General features: G+C 47.2%; 1 protein-coding gene across 1 annotated transcript in view; it reads left to right on the top strand.

The window, feature by feature from the left end:
- SYNE2 (spectrin repeat containing nuclear envelope protein 2) overlaps positions 1–23,463 on the top strand; it is a 256,839-nt gene that overhangs the window by 72,172 nt on the left and 161,204 nt on the right. Inside the window, exons 26-37 of the mRNA XM_083432892.1 lie at positions 2,708–2,850; positions 3,555–3,702; positions 4,989–5,575; positions 6,650–6,829; positions 7,791–7,941; positions 12,286–12,444; positions 13,105–13,266; positions 14,935–15,036; positions 16,211–16,411; positions 17,651–17,822; positions 18,626–18,738; positions 20,828–21,030. Coding sequence (XP_083289018.1) covers positions 2,708–2,850; positions 3,555–3,702; positions 4,989–5,575; positions 6,650–6,829; positions 7,791–7,941; positions 12,286–12,444; positions 13,105–13,266; positions 14,935–15,036; positions 16,211–16,411; positions 17,651–17,822; positions 18,626–18,738; positions 20,828–21,030 — 2,321 coding nt within the window. The remainder of the gene's footprint in view (positions 1–2,707; positions 2,851–3,554; positions 3,703–4,988; positions 5,576–6,649; positions 6,830–7,790; positions 7,942–12,285; positions 12,445–13,104; positions 13,267–14,934; positions 15,037–16,210; positions 16,412–17,650; positions 17,823–18,625; positions 18,739–20,827; positions 21,031–23,463) is intronic.

Genomic DNA, 23,463 nt, shown 5'->3' with positions numbered 1-23,463 from the left:
CTGAGATCATCCAGTGGGGTTGCTGTGGTCTAAACCACTGAGCCTAGGGCTTGCTGATCAGAAGGTCAGTGGTTTATTATAGAATCATAGAATCATAGAGTTGCAATAGACCACAAGGGCCATCGAGTCCAACCCCCTGCCAAGCAGGAAACACCATCAGAGCACTCCTGACATATGGTTGTCAAGCCTCTGCTTAAAGACCTCCAAAGAAGGAGACTCCACCACACTCCTTGGCAGCAAATTCCACTGTCAAACAGCTCTTACTGTCAGGAAGTTCTTCCTAATGTTTAGGTGGAATCTTCTTTCTTGTAGTTTGGATCCATTGCTCCGTGTCCGCTTCTCTGGAGCAGCAGAAAACAACCTTCCTCCCTCCTCTATGTGAATCCCCGCGATGGGGTGAGCTCCCGTTGCCCTGTCCCAGCTCCTGCCAACCTAGCAGTTCGAAAGCACGTCAGAGTGCAAGTAGATAAATAGGTACCACTCTGGCAGGAAGGTAAACGGCATTTCCGTGCGCTGCTCTGGTTCACCAGAAGCGGCTTAGTCATGCTGGCCACATGACCCGGAAGCTGTCTACGGACAAACGCCGGCTCCCTCGGCCAGTAAAGCGAGATGAGCGCCGCAACCCCAGAGTCATCCGCAACTGCACCTAACGGTCAGGGGTACCTTCACCTTTACATTATAGAGGCCTTACTAAAAGCTGGGCATTTAGTGTCGTTGGTCCCTGTGCTGTGGGACACACTTCCAACAGGGATTTGGCAGCCAGTTCTTTGCTTTTGCCCCTTCATGGATCACTGCCTTGCCGTGGCGAAGGGGCTTGAAGAACTCAGAGAAGCTATGAACTATGCCGAGCAGGGCACCCAAGATGAACAGGTCATAGTGGAGAGTTTTGACCAAACGTGATCCACCTGGAGCAGGAACCGGCAAGCCACTCCAGTATCCTTGCCAAGAAAACTCCATGGACAAAGACAACAGGCATATAAAAGATATGACGCTGGAAGATGAGCCCCTCAGGTCGGAAGGCATCCAACATGCTACTGGGGAAGAGCAGAGGACAAGTACAAGTAGATCCAGAGCTGATGAAGCGGCTGGGCCAAAGCCGAAAGGACGCTCAGTTGCGGATATGCATGGAAGCGAAAGGAAAGTCCAATGCTGTAAAGAAAAATATTGCATAGGAACCTGGAATGTGACTTTCAGGAATCTCTTGATGACTTTTCTGTGGTGACAGACAGGACTTTGCACCTTTTTTAAATGTTTTATTTTGTTACTAGGCAACCACTGTAATGATGATCTGTCTTGCCTTTTGTGGGTGTTTAATGCATCACGCTACCCTGGTGGTTTATGACTTGGCAGTATAGAAATACTTATATGAATGGAAAGGGTTATTTATGTATGCCGCTGCCGCGGCTCTTGTTTTGTTAGCCCCAAAATGGAAAACAAGGGAAGTCCCAGCTAAAGAAGATTGTCAACTTAAATTGATGGAATATGAGCAGCTTGTGGACCTAACACATAGAACTAGAGAACAAGAAGAACATACGTCTAAAGAAGACTGGAAAATGTTTATTGAATATATGGGGGAAATTGTGTTTATTTGAAAACATGGGCAGCATTAAGATAAATTCAACAGTGTAAATAAGTTTTAATGGATGTGAAATGGAATACTGAATAGTTTAGTTTATATAAAATCTGCAGGGGTTTATGTTGTGCAAAATGAACCATGGAAAGAGAGGAAGGGAAGTCATTGATATTTTCAGGTTGTTTAAGTGAATATTCTAAAATGTAAAACAAAAATTTAAAAAGTAAACTAAAAAATACTTATATGAATTAATAAATAAACCATGAAAACTGTGGTCTGCAACTGAAATATCACTATCTGAAGGTTTAATAAAAACATTTTGATAGGCTTGCTGTTCAGCTTTATAGAACAGAACAGTGTTTGCTGAATAGCAGAATAAAACAACAACATCCCAGTCATGCAGCGCATATTTATCCTTGTGGATGTTATATCTGAACAATTGCCGCATTATCATTAACATTTAAACCATAGAAGCATAGAGTTGGAGGAGACCACATGGGCCATCGAGTCCAACCCCCTGCCAAGCAGGAAACACCATCAGAGCACTCCTGACATATGGTTGTCAAGCCTCTGCTTAAAGACCTCCAAAGAAGGAGACTCCACCACACTCCTTGGCAGCAAATTCCACTGTCGAACAGCTCTTACTGTCAGGAAGTTCTTCCTAATGTTTAGGTGGAATCTTCTTTCTTGTAGTTTGGATCCATTGCTCCGTGTCCGCTTCTCTGGAGCCGCAGAAAACAACCTTTCTCCCTCCTCTAGGTGACATCCTTTTATATATTTGAACATGGCTATCATATCACCCCTTAACCTCCTCTTCTCCAGGCTAAACATGCCCAGCTCCCTTAGCCTCATAAGGCATCGTTTCCAGGCCTTTGACCATTTTGGTTGCCCTCCTCTGGACACGTTCCAGTTTGTCAGTGTCCTTCTTGAACTGTGGTGCCCAGAACTGGACACAGTACTCCAAGTGAGGTCTGACCAGAGCAGAATACAGTGGCACTATTACTTCCCTTGATCTAGATGCTATACTCCTATTGATGCAGCCCAGAATTGCATTGGCTTGTTAACGTTTTATATTTGTTAACCTTTGCACCTCTCGTTATTTCTATCACCAGCATTTTCTTTCTCTTGTTTCAGGCCTTGGAGAGCGAAGGCGATTCTTCTTGGAAACAGTTTGAAAGGATGGTTTTGCTGCTGGGCAAGTTTTCCTGCAAAGCAGATGAGTCTCAGGAAGAGCTGCTCAGAGAGTGGAACAGAGCCTGGAATGCTCTGAAGGAGAGGTACCTCCTGCACATAGAGACTGGGGAGGAGTCGGACTATCAGGGACAGCCTGCCAGATGTTCCCTCCAGATGTTGTTGGGACTCCCTTCAGTCCCAGCTCACAGGGCCAGTAATCGGGGGTGGGTGGGTGGGTGGGTGCACTCCAGGGACATCTGCAGAAATAAATATGAAACATGACTTTCTTTGCCTCAGCCATTTTTAAACTGACGTTTTCATTTATCTTATTGCAAGTCTGCATGCTGTACATCGCCAGGCTGGATTTTTTAAAAAAAATATATGAAAAATGTGCCCTGTAAATAAATATATGCTGAAGAAATACAACCTGTGCCATTAATAATGATTGTGCAACCTGTAGAGCACATAGGCGACAATTATTCACACAATGAAAATTCTTGTTCAAAAACAATTTTTTCACCATTTATCAGATTTGTGAGAATAAGACAACTACTTACAAAGTGCCATGAAAACCTTTAAGGTATTCAAAATAGCTTCTTCTTCTTCTTCTTCTTCTTCTTCTTCTTCTTCTTCCTCTTCTTCTTCTTCTTCTTCTTCTTCTAGAAGCGACTGTAGGTGTTGTCTATGACAATAAACATGTAACTATCTGCCGTGCTGGGAAATGCCCTTGACACAGGTGTTCTATAACCAAGCCACAACTGATTTCCTCTCCATGTCTCCCGATCAAATTTATCCTCTTCTTTTGTAGGATTCACTCTTTAAAGGCTGTTTTGGCCCTTCTAGCGCCTGTAGAAAGCGAATGGGTTCAGCTGTGCAACACGGAGGAAGAGCTCCGCCAGAGAGACATTCCCCGGAGCGTGCTAAATAACACTAGCCTTCCCTTCAAGAAAGTGAAGGTTTGTGCTCATTATTCTTTCTTGGAATCTCGTGTTGGCGTAACGAAGGGCTCCCAGGTTGGGCCCGTAAGTGTGTTTCTAAACCCCCTACAGATCTTGCCCCACTAATGAGAGGCCACAAATACCTGAAGCCCTTCAAATTAAGGGCCAAAAGCCCAGGTAAAAAGGAAAGTTTTTGGCTAGTGCCTAAAAATAGACCAAGATGGTGCCTGGGGAAGCATTCTGCATGCAGAGAGCCCCCACTGAAAAAGGCCCGTTTCTGTGTCACCACCCTTCAGACCTTGCATGGAGGAGGAACACAGAAAAGGGTCTCGGATGCCAATCACATCTGAGATGTGGGATTGATCTGGGTTGGTTTATGTGGGAAGAGGGGCTGTTTGAGCTATTTATGCTGAGTCAACCATTCACCTGCCTAGCCCAACATTATCTAGTACCTACGAGACCGCCTCTCCTGGTATGCCCCACAGAGAAACCTACGGTCTGCAAATAAAAACATCCTGAAGGTCCCAGGCCTCAGAGAGGTTAGGCTGGCCTCAACTAGAGCCAGGGCTTTCTCGGCTGTGGCTCCAATCTGGTGGAACGCTCTGTCACAAGAGACTAGGGCCCTGCGGGACCTGACATCTTTCCGCAGGGCCAGCAAGACAGAGCTCTTCCACCAGGCCTTTGGCCAGGGCCCAGCCTGACTCCCTCCTCTGGCAACCTGCACAGAATTTTGCTTAACGGTTGCCATTAATTTGATTTTAATTAATTTTTATAATGGAATGTTTTAGAATGTTGGATTATTTGATTGTTTGATTATTTAATTGTTGTTAGCCACCCTGAGCCCGGCTTCGGCTGGGGAGGGCGGGATATAAATAAAATTTATTATTATTATTATTATTATTATTATTATTATTATTATTATTATTATAGTGTTTCTCAAACTTGGGGCCCCAAACTTGGACTACAACTCCCATCATCCCTAGCTAGCAGGACCAGTGGTCGGGGATGATGGGAGTTGTAGTCCAACAGCAGCTGGGAACCAAAGTTTGAGGGACACAGGATGACAGGAAGTCCCTAAGTGTTCTTTTGGCTACTTGACCCTTTTTCCTGGAGGTGCCCAAGAGCTTAACCTCCTAGGGGCCTGCAGGGAATGCAAAGCACGTGCTCTTCCTTATGGGTCCCATCACTCACCCCCTATGCTTGGCAGATAACAAAATCATAGAGTTGCAAGGGATCAGGAGACTTGATGCTCAGTGCTGCTTTTTACAGCACAATTTCTCTTACCGCAACCCCTTGCTTTTCAGAAAATGCAGACATCTATAGCAAATTGTACCAAACAGTGCAGCTTGCTAGAACAAGGCAGGCGTCAAAGAACAGAGGTTGACCCAAAAGACTGGGAAGAAGCGAGCGCAGTCGCCGCTGAATACAAAGTGCGATTGGGGGAGCTGGGTTGCAAGATGCAGGTGATTGAGACAATCCTGCGGGACATGGAAACTTTTCTGGCTTTGCTGATGCATGTGAAACAGTCTTTGGGTGCCTCTGTGCCTCTCAGCCTCGCCCCAGGATCACCCGGGGAAGCTATGCTGCAGGAGATTTCTCTGATAAAAAAGGAGGCCAAATCTCTCGACGAGAGGTTGAAGCAAGCCAGCATTTACATCGACGATGACGAAAGCGGGAAAAAGATATGTTGCGAAGACCTCGTTGCTGCATTACCTGTGAACGAAAGCCCTGTGGTTGGCTCCGTGGAGGAACAAGACATCAACCAGAACAGGGAAGCTCAGGAAGAATTTACCTCGAAGAATAGCGATCTCTTTAAAAACATCCAAGATGTGCATCTTAAGATCAGCAAAATAGGCTTGAGGGAGCCAACGATCCCTGCTGTTCAGCAAAGGTGAGGCTTCTCTCCCCCCCCCCCTCAGATTCAGTCAAGTAAAGTGGGCATTTTGCCTCGGGAAAATGGCTTAGGGGAAAAGAAAAGGGGTGTCTACAGTGGTACCTCGTGTTAATTCGTTCCGGAGGTCCATTCTTAACCTGAAACTGTTCTTAACCTGAGGTATCACTTTAGCTAATGGGGCCTCCTGTTCTCATCCTGAAGCAAAGTTCTTAACCCGAGGTACTATTTCTGGTTTCGCGGAGTCTGTAACCTGAAGCGTCTGTAACCCGAGGTACCACTGTATATGACTATTGCTTTAGGGTTCATGGGTTCAGCTGCCTCCCCCCCCCAAAATCCAAGAAGTAAATAGAAATACTTAACTAACTGAGCAATTGTACTGCAGATAACTTGATTCTGTCCTCCTAACATAAAGCCTGCCCCCTTACAATAATTCCTGGCTATGCCCATGTTAGGGTTCATTGTTTTTAATCACAAAACTGAGAAACAGTAAGGTACCTGTAATGGTTCTAGGGGTTGCTCGTGCGTAAGTTGCCGTTACTCCTGGCTAGGTTGCCTGGTTGAACCCTTTCTGTCTGGACAGCCTCAAGTTTCGTGGCTGCCTCAGTCGCTGGCAGAATCCGTCAGTGGGCGTTTCTTAAACCTCTTCCAGCATAGAAGCTGTTTGACTTCCTGTCTCCTCCTACTTTGCCTGCGCGGAAGTCTTCTGCGCAAAGTGGGTGTGGGCAACGGAGTACTCGTGCCCTCTCCGCTGGTCTCCTGCGAAGAGTCCTGGAGCCACCTCTCTGATTCCCCCATCTGCCCCCCTTCTCCACTGGTGTTACGCTGATTTCCTTCCCCAGCGGATGGGCTGCCTCTCTCCCTACTGGGACCCTCTCCGCCATCCCTCTGGAGCCTCCTCTCCGCCTCCAGCTCCGATGGCAGTTCCCTGACAGTACCCTATGGAAGTGGGAGAAGCATAGCACGCCTAGGAGCTTTTATACCAGGCAGTGGCATGGAAATTGTATTCATCAACACCCTAAATACCCAGCAGCACAGGTGACGAAAACTGATGCGACTTGTTCCTGTTTCTAGGTTGAAGTCAATCAGCGAACTGCGGCAGAAGCTGGACCGCCTTGCTGCGGAGATGAGGTCCTTGAATGAAGTCGCCAGCCGGCTTTCGCGGTCCGCAAATGGCCAGGGGGAAGAAGTCAAGCGGCAGTGGAAACTCACAGAGGGCTTGTGGAAGAAAACAAAGCTTGCCATTGCCGAAAAGTGAGAGGCTAAGTTTGTGTGATTTCGTGCAACATTTCCCGGAACTGGACGGTGGGGTGGGGCAGCGGCTCTTAACTGACCTCCTGGCAGTGCTGCTTACAGGGAGGAGAGTGGGAGGGGCAAGCGCCATATTGGCTCCGCCCATGTTTTTGCAGTGCCGGCCTCCCTGCCACCTTGCCTCTCCCTCTCTCCCAGGTAAGCAGCAGCAAACCACCTGCTGGGAGATCACTGCTTCCCCTCTAGTCCAGGGTTTCCCAAACTTGGGTCTCCAGTTGTTTTTGGACTACAACTCCCATCATCCATAGCTAGCAGAACCAGTGGTCAGGGTTGATGGGAATTGTAGTCCACAGACAGCTGGAGACCCAAGTTTGGGAAACCCTGGGGCTAGAGGGAGTGCACTATGCAAAGAGGAGACTGCACAATGGAATTCTGCTCCATATTAAAAGCTTCCAGTTGATGGAAACCTAACTTCCCATCAGTTGAGTGTTGTCCACTTTTTAGCACAATTCCCCCCTAACTTTCCTTACTGCAGAAACTGTTGTTTTTTAATTGAAGAAGTGGATTTGTAGTGCCAGAATGCTTTGATCTATTTCAACTGCGGAAACCTAAATTTCTGGGATGCAGTTGAATCTCTACTGCAGAATAGTGACCCTGTTCTCTCTCCTCTTCCTTTACATAAAGCTCAAATTCTCTGGAGTTGGATGGATGTCCATTGGATCCTCTTGGTCAGGAAATGCTTTAAAATATCTTCCTGTTCCAAATGAAGCCTTGCTTCATTTTTTTCAAAAGCAAGTTTCTAGTTCCTGTGGCTGCAAAGCAAGACTGTAAACCTGTGGCCCTCTTGATGTTGCTTGGGTTCTGTACTAAAAGCCAGATCCCTTGATTTGGAATACGAGTGCCTTCAGGCTTAGGCCATCCTGCGAACGCGTCAATTATTTTTGCTTTGCTCTCTTTCAAATAGGCAGGAACACTGTGCGAGAGTGATGGAGCTCTTGAAGCAATATCACAGCTGCAAAAACTGTCTGACAGGCATTATTCAGAAGCAAGAACATACCTTGTCCCAGCAAGTGTCTTACATGGGAAAAGAGAACTTGCAGAGGATAATTGCCATGGTGAGTTTATTGCCGTACCGTGCAAATGGGGATGAAGCTGCACAATTTTTATGGTGGCCATGGAATCCTAGCTTTCATTTTTTTGTACAATGAAATAAGAAACGGGTTTGTATGGTTGCAAAGGTGGGCTCTAAACTGAAAGAAGAAGTCAACCTTAGATGTTGTTGGGCTCCATTTCTCATCATCCCTGATGGCTGACCATGTTGTGTGGAACTGACAGGAGGGACCCCATCAACACCTGTAGGGCCACAGGTTGTCCACCTCGGCTTCAAAGTATAAGGGAAGCTTGAAAGTAGGTCCAGACCTCTGCCTTCTTGTTGCATCCAGCAACCGGTATTCATAGTGGGTATGTGCTTCCTGATGAAAATTCCAAGGGCAGTGTCAGGGACTGCCATTGGGACAGGGGAGGGAGGCAGGGTGTGCTGGTCCTGGGGGGGTTACCGTGTGGCTGTTGTAAATCAAGCCTTCTTCGGGAAAAGCTGGCAACTCTCCTGGGCTCCCGGCTTGGTCTACGATGACCTCCCTGTCTGCAGTTCCTGCAGGATCCAGGCTAGGTCTCAATAGGCGACGCCTCCCAGCGTGGGAGATGCACACCCCTCCCTCCTGCTCCCCGGCAGGGAAAGGAGATAGACAGAAACATCTATTTTACATGCTTTTTATTTTGACTTTTCAGCACTACAGAAAACATGTCCGTTTACTTCAAACTCCTTCCAGCAAGAGACAAATACTTCCTGTGCATACGCAAGAGGAAGGTCTCAAATTACACTCTGAGCAAATTCCAGTGCATTGCCCTGTGAACTGACTGTCCCACTGTTTCCCACAGTCAGTCCCACCATTCCCATCATGTGATGTTTTCAAGCTATCAGCTTGCAGCTGCGTTGCTTCTATATCGTAACAGTGGCGTGGTCTGAGTCCGGTCCTAGGTCGAGGGTATGGAGGCTGTCCGTCAAGGGCAAAACGGGGTCCAAGGCAAGGAGCCGGGCGTGGTCAGAAACTCTGGAAGAGCAGGACAGGGTCTGGCAGGAACAGGTTACCAACGATGTTGCTCCTGCAACCTGGGACTGGGCGGGCTGGCCTTTATCTCTGAGGCATAGGGCGGCCCCGGTCCACAGGTGACTCTCCTCTCCTGGCCTGGAGGCGAGTACTCCTCCTGCAAGAACTTAGTTCCCTCAGCCTCTCTGCCCTGAGCCTCTGCAGCTCAGGAGAGGCTGGAGGGTTACCGGACCCAGAGGCAACCTCACCTTCCCCTGACAAGGCTGGGAGAGGAGCACCTGCAGGCAATGGGTCCTCGATCACCTCCAGAGCCGGAGTGGATTCATCTGGTGTCTGCTCCTGAGGATCCGGCACAGGTGAGGACCCTTCAGATTCAAGTCCCTGCCCTGGCTCATCCGGCCCTGGAGGCGGGGACTCCTGTGCAGGTTGGGATTCCTCAGGTTCAGCCTCTGAATCAGATTCCCAGGCCATCACACAGGGGGGCCGTTGGGATACAGAGAGCCTCCAAAACTCCTGAGGAGCAGTTCCTCTTCCAGCGGTGGGAAAAGCGACACCTCCAGTGGAGAAGAGAGGGAAGGGGCCAGCCAAAGGGCTCGAGGATGCTGCTGAGAGTCCCAGCGCCTCACCTAGCCAGGAGGGACGCACGCCACTTCCGTCACCCAGATTGCACAGGGGAGTGAAACGCAAGGAGGGGAGGAGAAGACTTGGGGTGCCGAAGTTCTTATGTTGGGGGAGAAGCCGGAAGGGGCCACTCCCGGATTCTGCAAGTGACTGAGACTGCTCCAGAGAAGCGGACACGGAGCAATGGATCCAAACTACAAGAAAGAAGATTCCACCTAAACATTAGGAAGAACTTCCTGACAGTAAGAGCTGTTCGAGAGTGGAATTTGCTGCCAAGGAGTGTGGTGGAGTCTCCTTCTTTGGAGGTCTTTAAGCAGAGGCTTGACAACCATATGTCAGGAGTGCTCTGATGGTGTTTCCTGCTTGGCAGGGGGTTGGACTCGATGGCCCTTGTGGTCTCTTCCAACTCTATGATTCTATGAGACGGACATTAACTTTGTGGATCTGCACTGTAAATAGTTTGCACAATAAAACCTGTAAAAGGCAGGTCAGAGTCTTTCCTGGTTACTCATGAGCAACCACAACCACCACCTGACAGGCCATGTAGAGAGTGGCTGGAGTGCTGCCTATGACCCTTGGTTTTGAGTTTTGTGACCCCAAGTGTAGGCTGAAATATTGCAATGGCAAAGACGCAGGGATAAAGGCACACAGGAGGGCCATTATGGGTAAATGACCCCTGGACGGTTAAGTCCAGTCGAAGGCCACTGTGGGGTTGCAGCGCTCATCTCGCTTTCAGGCCAAGGGAGCCATCGTTTGTCCACAGTTTTCCGGGTCATGTGGCCAGCAGGACCAAACCGCTTCTGGCGCAATGGGACACCATGACGGAAACCAGAGTGCACGGAAACGCCATTTACCTTCCTGCCACAGCAGTACCTATTTATTTACTTACACGGGTGTGCTTTAAAACTGCTAGGTTGGCAGGAGCTGGAACAGTGCAACGGGAGCCCACTCTGTCATGGGGAATCAAACTGCCGACCTTACGATCGGCAAGCCCAATAGGTTCAGTGTTTTAGACCATGGGTAGGCAAACTAAGGCCGCCCGGGGTCCAGATCTGGCCCAATCACCTTCTAAATCCAGCCCGCGGATGGTCCGGGAATCTGTGTGTTTTTACACGAGTAGAATGTGTCCTTTTATTTAAAATGCATCTCTGGGTTATTTGTGGGGCATAGGAATTCGTTAATTTTTTTCCTTCAAAATATAGTCCAGCCCTCCACAAGGTCTGAGGGACAGTGGACTGGCCCCCTGCTGACCCCTGGTTTATACCACAGTACCACCCGCATTCCCAGAGCCATTCTTAACCTGAAACTGTTCTTAACCTGAAGCACCACTTTAGCTAATGGGGCCTCCAGCTGCTGCCGCACTGCCGCTGCGTGATTTCTGTTCTCATCCTGAAGCAAAGTTCTTAACCTGAAGCACTATTTCAGGGTTAGCGGAGTCTAACCTGAAGTGTATGTAACCTGAAGCGTATGTAACCTGAGGTACCACGGTATATGCCACTCCAAATACACACACAGACACACACACGAATACCAATCCCGCATACAAACTGTCCTATAGGTTTAAATTAAAACTATTTCTTTTTAAAAATAAATGTCAGGTGCCCAGATCCGTACACTTCTCTTTCAAGGGAAGAAACCAGCCAGGTTGCAAAATTTCGGCGTTATTTTCCCCATGGAATGGATAGGAGAGGGGGTTCGCTGCTATCTGTTGCGTCAAGCCCTGTGCCCTACTTTCCCACTGTCTGCCCAGCTGTATCTACTGCAGAACAGACTTCATTGTCTGCCAGAAAACAAAGACCTAGTTAACTAATGTTGTCTAATCGCCAGACGCTAGAGGTCAGGGTTTCCGTGGCCGTGCTCCATCGGTGCACAAACAAGCAGCCTTATAGAGTTCTGAGATGGAAAGTTAAAAAGCAAAACATGGTGCCTTGTTGTCTCCATCATTTGGAAACTACTGGTCTAGATTATGATGCACCCTTACACCCAAAGATAGGTCTTCCAATTTTGAAATTCAGAAAGTCAGCTCTTATTTCACACGACTGTAGCTTCCAGAATTGTTTGCCCAAAATATCTGAAGCAAATAAAATATGCACATGCTCCACAATGCAAGAGTATTTTTCCCCCTTCCAAAATCTTGTGTAAATTAATCCGGAAACCAGAATCATGTGACTGATGCCTGATGTTAATGTTTAATTGATTGGTGTTGCAGTTTTGAGGTTCTCTTTATTGGATTCCCGTGGCTTTGTTTCTCTCTCCTTTTTAATGTGTTTTAAACAGCTGTGTTAATGCTCTATTTTTGTTGTTTTCAGTAGTACTGTAAGCAGCCTAGAAATTTTAGAATGGGAAAAACTTGAGGCTGGGTACAATTTTTAAAAAACAAAATGAGCAGGCAAACAAATAATGAAATTTTGTCTACAATGAACTGGCTGACAAGCCATGCCTTCCTAAATAGGGAGAAGGCAGAACTGAAAAACCCGTCTGAAAGATAACATAACTGGTGTGGACCTTATTCTGAACAAAATGTTACTAAAAATAAGTATTTTTCTTTGCTCTTAATGGTATCTGTTTCATTTCTGATTCTTATTTTTATCTTTTTAAAAGAATGATTACAAATATTAAAGGCGACTTCAAAAGCACTGTATTTCTTATGTATAGGCACCCAGGGTTCTTCCTGTTTAAATTGCCCCAAATGCAAGGTGCTTACAGGTGCATATTATCACGTTTCCACAGGTCAACGTGGTCAAACAAGAATTTAACAACCATTCCGAAGACATTGACAGAATAAACCAGATCGGCAAAAGCCTTCAGTCCCAGCTGAACAAAATGAAAAGCTTGGAGGATCCTCCCTTTGAGAATGAGGCTAACGCTATTGTGGACAGATGGCTGGATGTATGTAAAAAGTAAATGATCAGGGTGGTCTGATCTGTTATGCATTATAGTAATTGAATCTGGCTTGCAACTAATATTTCGGATGAATTAAATGCGGCATGCCGGAGACTCCTAAACGGGGGGGGGGGGGGGGGCGAAATCAAGCTTTCACCAAAGGAGAACATTAAAGGAGTGTGTGTCCGGGGTGTCGGGTTATCAGTTCTGTATGGCTTTCTGTCTCGTGTCGGTCACGGTCTCTCCTAAGGGATAATTCTGGGAGATATAGACAAGCAGCTTTAATAGGTTGCGCCTTTTGGGAACGCTAAGCCCTCCAGGAAACATCTCAGCAGTGCAAATCTTAGGAATGCTTTTCTTCAAATGCAAGAAGATGTTGGATCTGCTTGAGTCTGGGACTAGTTGGGACACATTATGGGGAGGTGATCAGATCTGATGAGCCCAAACCACCTTGCCAGACCTGTCTTGAGAACCTGGCGTGTTGCCATTGTCTTTGATGTGATAATATCCTAAGCCATATTTGGTAAGAAACTGTCTCCATCCAACGATTAACCTCCCCTCCTCCCCCACTTCTTGTTTATGTGGCTGACTTCGTCTCACGCTCCCTTTGCTGATGAAGGTGCTCACTTGGAAATATTTATTCTTCAATCTTTTTTGACCCGGTAGGTCAATGAATGGACTGAAAACTACTGCAAAAATCTGGAAAGAGCTCTGGCTTTGTGGGACAAGCTCCTTAATTTATCGAGTTCAACCGAGGAGTGGTTAAACGCAGAGCTGAAGAACCTGGACGGTGGCTGCCTGACTGAAAAGGAGCTGGCAGACGTGGAGGTAAGGTCAGTGGGGGTGGCATGGGGGGAATAGCTGTGGTTCAGTGACAGAGCACCTGACTCGGTCCCCAGATTCAATCCCCAGCATCTCCAGGTGAGACTGGGAGCCGCTACCAGGTGGACCAGTGGCCTGACTCATAGAACCATAGAACTGCAGAGTTGGAAGGGACCCTGAGGATCATCTAGTCCAACCCCTTGCAATGCAGCCGTCCCATACGGGAATTGAACCTGCAACCTTGGCATTATTAAGCAGTCCAAGGCAACTTCTATTCAAGGAGGAGTGATATCCCAGTGGGAAATGTGCTGAACTGCTCCTTCCCACCATGGCCAAATATAAGTGTGTAGAATGGAGCTATTTGGGTCTCTGCAACATGGTGTATGAAAACAAAGCATTGCTGTTCCTGGACTTAAGCACACCCTAAAGCACGTGGGGACGTGGGTGGGGCTGTGGGTTAAACCACAGAGCCTAGGACTTGCTGATTAGAAGGTCGGCGGTTCGAATCTCCGCAATGGGGTGAGTTCCCGTTGCTCGGTCCCAGCTCCTGCCAACCTAGCAATTCGAAAGCACGTCAAAGTGCAAGTAGATAAATAGGTACCGCTTTGGCGGGAAGGTAAACGGCGTTTCCGTGCGCTGCTCTGGTTCGCCAGAAGCGGCTTAGTCCTGCTGGCCACATGACCCGGAAGCTGTACGCCAGCTCCCTCAGCCAATAAAGCGAGATGAGCGCCGCAACCCCAGAGTCGGTCACGACTGGACCTAATGGTCAGGGGTCCCTTTACCTTTACCTTAAAGCACAAATCCATGACACTGTTTTAATTCTGTTAGTGTCTGACTACGTTTTAATGCAGTTTAATCACATTTCCCCCGCTGCTGTGTGGGACATCTTCAGGAGAAGGAAAGGCTAAGGAGTAAACCTTACACAAATCCAGAATGGAGTCCCTAAGATGGTTGGATGGCCCCTTGTACAGTGGTAACTCAGTTTACGAACTTAATTCGTCCCGGAAGTCCGTTCTTAAACCAAAGCGTTCTTAAACTGAGGCGGTCTTTTCCTACTGAGGCCTCCTGCCCTTCCACCGTTTGACTTCCGAGGTAAAAGTTTGCTAACTGGGTACACCTATGTCCGATTTTGCGGAGTTCGTTGCCCGAATAGTTTGTTAACAGGACTGTTTGTAGACCGAGGTACCACTGTACGCCTCCTTCTGGCAACTCCTGCAGCCCAGCTGGTGCCAAACACGTTCTGCTTTCCTTTGGACCACAAGGCCAAGGGGGGGGGGTTCTTTTCATCGGGGCAGCCCAGGACCTCCATGCACACGACCCAGGCTTGCTCCCTGAACAGGTCACTTTGGTGCTGCCAACGCAGCCAAAGCAACACAGGAGGCAGCAGTTCCTGGTCTCTACATCCACAGCAGGCGCTGTGATTCCCCAGCAGTTTGGCTTTACCTTCAGAGACGCCCTCCGTTGTCTCTCGAGACAGACGGATGCCAACAACGTTTTAATGGTCACGTTTTCTAGCTTGTTCTGTTTTTATCTGTGATTCTTCAATCTCGTGCCAAGTGGAAATCTGTTCAGTGTCTCGAAAGATTTATAAGCGATCCGTGTGGTCGTTCGTTTCTAATCTGCGGGACGAAAGTTAAAAATTGTTTGAGACAATTTCGTCCTCTTTCTTCATAGGCTGGCCTGAAGTCCCAACAAAAGAATCTAGAGGAGTTTGATGCAAAGGTGGATGAAATTCAGTGTCTCCTCAATGGCTACGAGACCCCACTTGAATTGCAGGTGAAAGGGAGAGGGGGGCTATCATTGCGATCACGATTCGTCAGGAGGTTATGTATTGATATAGATAGGAGGCCTGCCACCAGGGGGATTGGTGTTGAGAAGGGGAGAAACGATTGCAACCTTCTTTTTCTACCAGTGCATATGAAGAAATGCAAAATAGCACTAGTAAATATGCTTAGGGTTTTACTCAGTGAAATTGTCTCGCTGGCAAAAGGACATCTACATGTGTATCAGAACTTCTCTCTCTCTCTCTCTCTCTCTCTCTCCCTGCTCCTTCACACAGTGAATACTGTATTTTTCTGTGTATAACATGCAACCGTGTATAAGACGCCCCCTATTTTTGGGTATTCCAAATTAAGAAAATGGGAGGAAGATGGCCCAGAGTTGTCGAGCTTTTTGCCGGCAATCGCACGCCCAATTGCAGGAGCAAGAGCAAATTCAAATCAGACCTTCCCGCAGCCACCAATCATAAAACCCATTGCCGCAGCAGCACCCAATCCAAAGCAGCCCTTGCCGCAGCCACCAGTCACACACATCGTCGCTGACAAGCTCCTGCTAGCGGCTGCAACCAATCCCCCACCACCACCACCTGCACTATCTGTGTATAAGACGACCCCCGATTTTGATCATTATTTTACAGTTAAAAAAAAAAACCTCGTCTTATACACGGAAAAGTACGGTAGTTCTCCTGCGGAACTCTCCCCCACTGGAGGCAGCAATGGCCACCAATTTGGCTGGCTTTACAAGTGGATTAGACCGATTCGTGGAGGGTAAGGCTACCAGCGGCTGCTTGCTATGCTCCCCCTCCACAGTTGGAGGTAGTAATGTTTCTGAATGCCCATTGCTGGGAACCACAGGAGGGGAGAATCATAGAATCATAGAGTTGGAAGAGACCACAAGGGCTATCGAGTCCAACCCCCTGCCAAGCAGGAAACACCATCAGAGCACTCCTGACATATGGCGGTCAAGCCTCTGCTTAAAGACCTCCAAAGAAGGAGACTCCACCACACTCCTTGGCAGCAAATTCCACTGTCGAACGGCTCTTGTGCTCAGGTGCTGCGTGTGAGTTTCCTGCAGGCACCAGGTCGGTTGCTGTGACGATGCTTGGGCTAGACGGTCCAGCCGGGCTCTTTTTATCTTCTTATGCAAGTCCTCTGTTTCCCTCCTTTTCCAGGTCATCAAATCGTCTCTTTTGAACAAAATGGAGCTAATAATAAAGCACTTGCCGAACCGGTCAATACCCACTGAACTCAATGGCAACACAGCTGAGCTGAAAGAAGATCTTGACCTGGCCAAGACGCAGATTGGAATGACAGAATCACTTCTCAGATCATTGTCTCCTTCTAACACCTTGGGGATTTTTGCTAAATTGGAGGTATTCTAAAAACACACACACACCTGCTCTGTCTCTCACTCTTCTTTGGTTAAGACCTGGCTGCCTTCCGAACTGTATTCAGAACTTCTCTAATGCTAACAAAGGAATCTAAGGATTTATAGGGCTGGCACAGATTTAACAGCTTTGGGTGCAGGGCCAAAGGATGATATATTTACACTCTTGTCCCACTTGTGCAGCAGTCTTCTTCGTGCACAGGACTTTAAAAATAAAATAAAAATAAAAATAAAAATAAAATAAAATAAAAATTGCAAACTGGTGTGGAAATGTGGGGAACTGAACAAAAGACTTGAAAAACAAGATACTGAAATAAATCCAATTGTCAGATTTGCACATCCCTAGTGAGAGCACAAAGACTTCTGTCATATTCCTCCCCCACTCTGTTTCTTCATTAAACATAGTTTCTTCAGCCTTTCTTCTTAGGACATCTTTGATACCCTCAAACATCCTTGCGGCTACTCCTCTGAACCTGTTTTCATTTCCTTCTGGGAAATCCTTCTTAAAAGTGCCACCCAGAACTGGACACAGGACTCCACACAAGTTCGGACTAGTGCAGAAGCAAAGTGGAGCTATTACTTCTTGTGAATTTGATGGCTCCTCTCTGTTATTTGTCCCTAGCACTTCTGAGGACAGGGATTCCGTTTAGCTATTTATTTTAAAGTATTTCTAGAACACTTTCCCAAGCCTCGCCTAGCCAAAAGCAGCTCGTGATGGCAAAATCCAATGCAGAGGTATAGTAGCAGCAACACTAAGAAAATGGAAAAACAAAAACCCACCTACTACTGCTTGCTATCATGGCACTGGCAGGACTGTCCTCCAAAATCAGAGCCGTTGTGTGATCCTTGATTTAGGGCTAGATGGTTGAATGTGAATACCACCATTCTCCTCTTCAAGGGAAAGAGACCTTAAATGTTGAAGGCTCCATGGCTGGAATGACATTATTCCACAAAATGGCGGATCACCAGAAAGTTGGGGTGGTTAGGAAAATAAGTGCCCAGGGAAACAGGCAGAAGCTGGCAGTTTTGAGTGGACAAGGGCAGGAAAGAAACAAGGGTATTTCACAGTGTGTTTCCATAAAGCGGAATTGGCCACCAGCACACATGGGCCATTTTTGATAGGTCGTTGGGGCTTTCTGCTTTCTGAAACACGCTGACAGGAAGCTTATGAATACTATCAGCATTTTTAAAAGAAGGATTGTTTTCTTTCTATATTTTAATTTAGGAGATACACCAGAAGATTCTTCAGCAAAAACACCATGTGAAGTTACTTGAAAAAGAGACAAGTTGTTTGAACCCTGAGGTGGTTGAATTAAACAAACAACTCAAAAGTGTCACTGATCTATTTGATTCCAAGATTCAAATGTTCCAGGATCACTTTATGACTCTCCTGAACTGTAAGTAAAATAAACACTACTTCTAGACATCCCTTTAAAAAGAAAAAGAAAAAAAGACACCCTTAGATAGATAGATAGATAGATAGATAATTTATTACGGTCAAAGACCAGCTCACATAACATAACACAATAAAAACAGTGTTCATAAAGATAAAATATACAATCGGAGCAGATTGCAGCAATAGCTCATGAGTTAAAATTGAGATATATACATACACCCGTACAACTGAGATTTGGGCTACCATAAAAAATTGACCCTGAGGTGCCCCAAAGGGCAACTTCAGCATTTCCCTAGTAAGCTATTTTATTCTAGAGGGTGATCTGTGCCTACAAATCTGGGCGCAGAATCTGGCTACCAGCCAGGTCGTCTTATGATCTTTGCCTAAGAGGAGAGAATTAAGTTTAGACTTGTCTGAAAGATCGGAGAGCCTCTTCAGCAAAGGATCGATGGTGTCTCTACGAATCTCAACATAAAAAGGACATCTAAAAAATATATGTTCGAGGCTTCCTATTTCTCCTAAGGAAAGATATCCTTTATTTACGTTAATCAGCTACTCACACACTGGCTGGGTTCAACCATCACACAAAGTGTGGTTTGTTTGAATGTCTGAAGTGCCTTGGATCGGATGCTTGAGAGGGCCTAGAAACAGCAACGCCTAACACAGCTGCCATAGTGTCGTACTTTCCTTTCAACTAAGGCAGCACTGTGGCAGTTGTTTACACATCCCTTCTCTTTCTCCCTTCTAATCTTCTAGGAGGTCCACCGTCTCACTTTTAAAATATATATATATTTCTTTCTGCAGACCATTGCCAGGATTTCTGTGACTGGTTCAGTAGTACCCGGCTAAATCTGAAGGAATGTTTTGATCCCTCAGAAACAAAAGAGATATTGGAAGAGAAAATTCAGCGGCTGGCGGTAAGGCACGGGGCTTGGACTTGGTGTTGCACCCAGTAGTTCAGTGTTCCTCCAAATGGCATGGGGGGCACCTATATACAGTGGACACTCGGGTTGCGAACATGATCCGTGCAGGATGCACATTCGCAACCCGCAGCGGCGCATCTGCGCACGGCGGGTTATGATTCGGTGGTTCTGCGCATGCGCGACCATCGAAACCCGGAAGTAACCCGTTCCGGTACTTCTGGGTTTCGGCAGTCCGTAACCCGAAAAAACACAACCTGAAGCGTCTGTAACCCGAGGTATGACTGTATAGCCACAATGCACCAGTTTTTCACTACAGAGGGAGAGAGGGTAATTGAACTCGTAGATTTAATCTAGCTTTTCAGACACACATTTACTCTAACAAGTGGAATTTGCAACAAAATATTGTCATATGGGCTGCTTCTGTTCAGTGTCCTAACAACCATGCCCTTTTTTCATGATATTCCTTTTGATCTTTCTCCCTCATTTTTCTGTCCCCCTTCCCTGAGAAACTCAAAAACACTGAGCATAATCATTGTCATTGGGCTACTGTGCCCCTCTCCTTAATTTTTCTGATGTGTGTGTGTGTGATATTATCCTATACTGATTTTCCTTCCCACCCCCCCGCGCCGCCCCCTGCAGTTGGACAGCATCCTGTTTTAGTCCTTTTTTAGCTGTGTTGGCGGTTCCTCTTTCCCCTTAGGGCTGCCTCCTCTTAAAGCAGAGCTTTCCAAACTTTTCATGTTGGTAACATACTTTTTGGACGTCCATCATTTCGCAATGCAGTCATTCAGTTTTACCAACAAACCGGAGGTTTAAACTAACCCCTTTGCAGCCCCCGGAAGAGTGCAGAGAGAAGGTCACATGACACACTTACACGCTGCAGCTGACACACTAACGTGCCGTGACACGCAGTTTGGAAAGCTCTGCCTTAAAGGTTATTTGCTTGTCTGCCAGCTGTTGTAGCTCATCTGCCACACCCTCTGTCTTATGGGTGGGTGCTGCTGCTTTGGCTACGCAACGGTCCTCACTCTGACAGCAAGTTTGGTATGAGTATACATGCAGTGTAATTCCGGCCCATGTTGAATGTGAGAATTTAGTCCTGGTCAAAAGCCTTGGCTTGATTTTGGGTGGTGGTGGAAATGCTTCTCCAGGGTGTTTAGTCTTCTTGGTCCATTTACACATCATCCTTTGTTGCTACAGTCAGAGAGTGATAAACATGAATGTGTGAGCCAGCCCATAGTGCAGGAGCGAAGATCCAGCTGTACTCCAGTTCCCATCAGCTGCAGCCAGAAAGACCAGTGGTCAGGACTTATGGAAGCTGCAATGCAACATCTGTTGGAGGCGTATACTGCTCTTCCTGGGGAGGTTCAGCTGGCAACTTTATTGTACACATTTAGGCACCAGGCGAAAACATTTCTCTTCAACCAGGCCTTGGGTGCCCCTTTAAATGTGTTGTGGGAGGGGGTCTGCTATTGTTCATAATTTTATTATGTGTTTTGTGGTTTTTAGATTGTAATTTTGTGAACTGCCTTGAGATCTATGAATGAAGTGTGGTATACAACAATTACCGCTACTACTACTACTAATAATAATAATAGGGCCAGCCAAACCTCCCTGGCTAGGGCATTCCATACACGGAACCACTGCCACAAAGGCCCTACTCGTGTTGCCACAATCCAGACCTCTCATGGAGATGGCACATGAAGAAGGACCTCCGATGATGACCTCAGGGTCTGAGTCCGTTCATATGGAGAGAGGGGGTCCTTGAGGTCCTGAGGTCCTGAGCCATTTAGGGCTTTATAGGTCCAAACCAGCACTTTGAGTTGGGCCTAGAAACTAATTGGCAGCCAGCGCAGTTGGGCCATGATCAATCTGCTGCACTCAAACCATCTTACCCAGTGTGCAACCTGGACGCCGAATTCTGCACCAGCTGAATTTGGCTTCTCACATTTTCCTCTGGATGGCACAGAGGGTAGAGATTTGTATCCTGCTAAACGACTGCAGCAGCCAACAGATTTTAGCATTTTACACACACACGTACACGCATATATTGTGTTTTGTGTTTCTGTTTATTTTCGCCCAGACCTTCCTAACCTTTGAAGGCAAAGGCAGTGCTTTCCAGGAGGTGAAAACACTCTTGAGCCAGGTGGAGAGCTATTTCCCCGAAGTGGACGTCAGCCACATGAGCAGATGGATGAAGGGCCAAGAAGCAGAATTACAGAGCGTGATCAGCAGGTGTCAGGGAAGGGAGAAGGAGCTCCACGTCACTTTGCAGCAGTTTGCTAGGTAAGAAGGCCAAGTGCACTAGGCCCAGCTTATTTTAAGGACCACCAACAGCCCTTTTATGTATTTATTCGAGATGTTTCTATCCTACCTTGTGGTTACGTTGTCTTCAAGGTTAAAGGTAAAGGGACCCCTGACCATTAGGTCCAGTCGTGGCCAACTCTGGGGAGCCGGTGTGCAGCTTCCGAGTTATGTGGCCAGCATGATTAAGCCGCTTCTGGCGAACCAGAGCAGTGCACGGAAACGCCATTTACCTTCCCGCCGGAGTGGTACCTATTTATCTACTTGCACTTTGACGTGCTTTTGAACTGCTAGGTGGGCAGGAGCTGGGACTGAACAACGGGAGCTCACCCCGTCGCGGGGATTCAAACCGCCGACCTTCTGATAGGCAAGCCCTAGGCTCTGTGGTTTAACCCACAGCGCCACCCGCATCCCTTGTCTTCAAGGTTACCCACACAATATTATAACAATAAATGGCAGCAACAACAGAAACCCACAAATGTGGGTGCATGCGCACACACACAGAGAAGGAGATACAAGCCAGGGCAGGGCAGGTTCCAGCTTTCGGGGAGTAACTTTGGGGTTGGTTTGTTTTGGCTAGAATCCCAAGATCTACCACTCAGAATTGAAGGATTTTGAGTACCTCTACTGAAAAACCCACAAACTTTCTTCATCCACCTCAGCCGTATAACTTTAGGAATCAATTCATTTTGCTGTTGCGGTATTTAAAGATTTTCTTGGTTTACAAAAATATGTGCAGTGTCTCTTTTCTCAGGTTGTAAAGTCTTTTATATATATCAGTTATGTATACAGTGGTACCTTGGTTGCCGAACTTAATCCGTTCTGGGAGTCCGTTCGATTCCCGGAACGGTTCGAAAACGAAGGCGAGGCTTCCGATTGGCTGCAGGACTTTCGGCTTCCAAAAAACATTTGCAAACCGGAACACTCACTTCCGGGTTTGTGGCATTCAGGAGCCAAACCGTCCAAGTACCAAGGCGTTTGACAACCGAGGTATGGCTGTAATGTGAGACATGTAATTACAGTGGTGCCCCGCAAGACGAATGTGGGAGGAGCTTATCAGTGTTTGCAGGGCAGCGGCTGAAGAAGGAGCCAAAAGGGGTTTCTTGTGTGTGTGATTCTTGTGGCTGATTAGCTGCTTTCCCTGGTCAAAGGTCAGAGGGGGCAGGGTTTCTGTTGAGGCAGGTGATTAGCTGTGGGTTCAGTTTGAACCATCTTTTAGATTTAGGGGAGCTAGTCTCAAGCCCAACGACACATTCTCAAGATGGAGGGGGAGGGAACAGCTGCAGTCGCCTGCGGTTCCTGCGCAATGTTTGCCATCTTGCCAAAGGTTGCAGGCAGCTTTACGTGCAGCAATTGCATGTTGATTGCCCTCCTAAAAGACAAAGTCCAGCAACTGGAGGAACGTTTAGCTACGCTCCAAAGAATTAGAGAGCTGGAGCTCTTCTTGGAAGCAACAGAGCACACCGTCTCCACCAAGGAGGAGACAGGGGACTCCCCTGAGAAGGAGGCTAGTTCACCAACACAGGAGCCCGATATGTGGAGAAACGTGACTCAAAGAAGTAGGAGGCCCAGGGTTCGCTCTGATTGTCTAGAAATACACAATCGCTTTGAGGTCCTCTCCCCTAGCATGGAAGACGAAGAGCAGACTCCATTTGAGGATCTCTCCCTCATTACAGTCGATCACGTATATGAAGATGAGCAGCAAAGTCAGTCCTCAGGGAATGTGCAGGCGACCTTGGAATGGACCGCTCACGGAAGAACCCTGACCAAACCTAAGAGAAGGCGTGTAGTGGTGATAGGGGATTCCTTACTGAGGGGAACAGAAGCAGTGATCTGTGGGCCTGACAAGATGTCTTGGGAAGTGTGCTGTCTCCCCGGGGCTAAGATCCAAGATGTAACTGAACGACTGCAAGGAATCATAAAACCCACTGACAAATACCCCTTCCTCTTGGTTCATGTGGGAACCAATGACACTGCAAGCAATAGCCTCCAGAAGATCAAAAGAGACTACGAGGCTCTGGGCAGGAAATTGAAGCAATTAAATGCACAAATCGTCATCTCATCTGTCCTCCCAGTTGAACGACGTGGCCCAGGGAGAGAGAGGAAAATAGTGGAAGTAAACAGCTGGCTTCGCAAATGGTGTAAACAGGAACGGTTTGGATTCTTAGATCACGGACTGCAGTTTCTTGAGGATGGACTTCTGGCAAGCGATGGGCTGCACCTCACAACGGTTGGGAGGAATGTTTTTGCCAAAAAACTAAGAAACCTCATCAGGAGGGCTTTAAACTGACTAATGCGGGGGAGGGAGACAGTGCTCCTGAAGGTAGGAGTCTATTAATTGATGAAGATGATCATCCAAATGTCATAGACCAAATGGAGCAAACAGCAAGCAGACCTAGTGGTGGGAGGAAAAAA

This window comes from Podarcis tiliguerta, assembly GCF_965153285.1.
Source record: "Podarcis tiliguerta genome assembly, chromosome: 1".
Taxonomy (NCBI): domain Eukaryota; kingdom Metazoa; phylum Chordata; class Lepidosauria; order Squamata; family Lacertidae; genus Podarcis; species Podarcis tiliguerta.
Note: the sequence above shows the minus strand (reverse complement) of the source record. Positions and strands in the feature narration are given on the sequence as shown.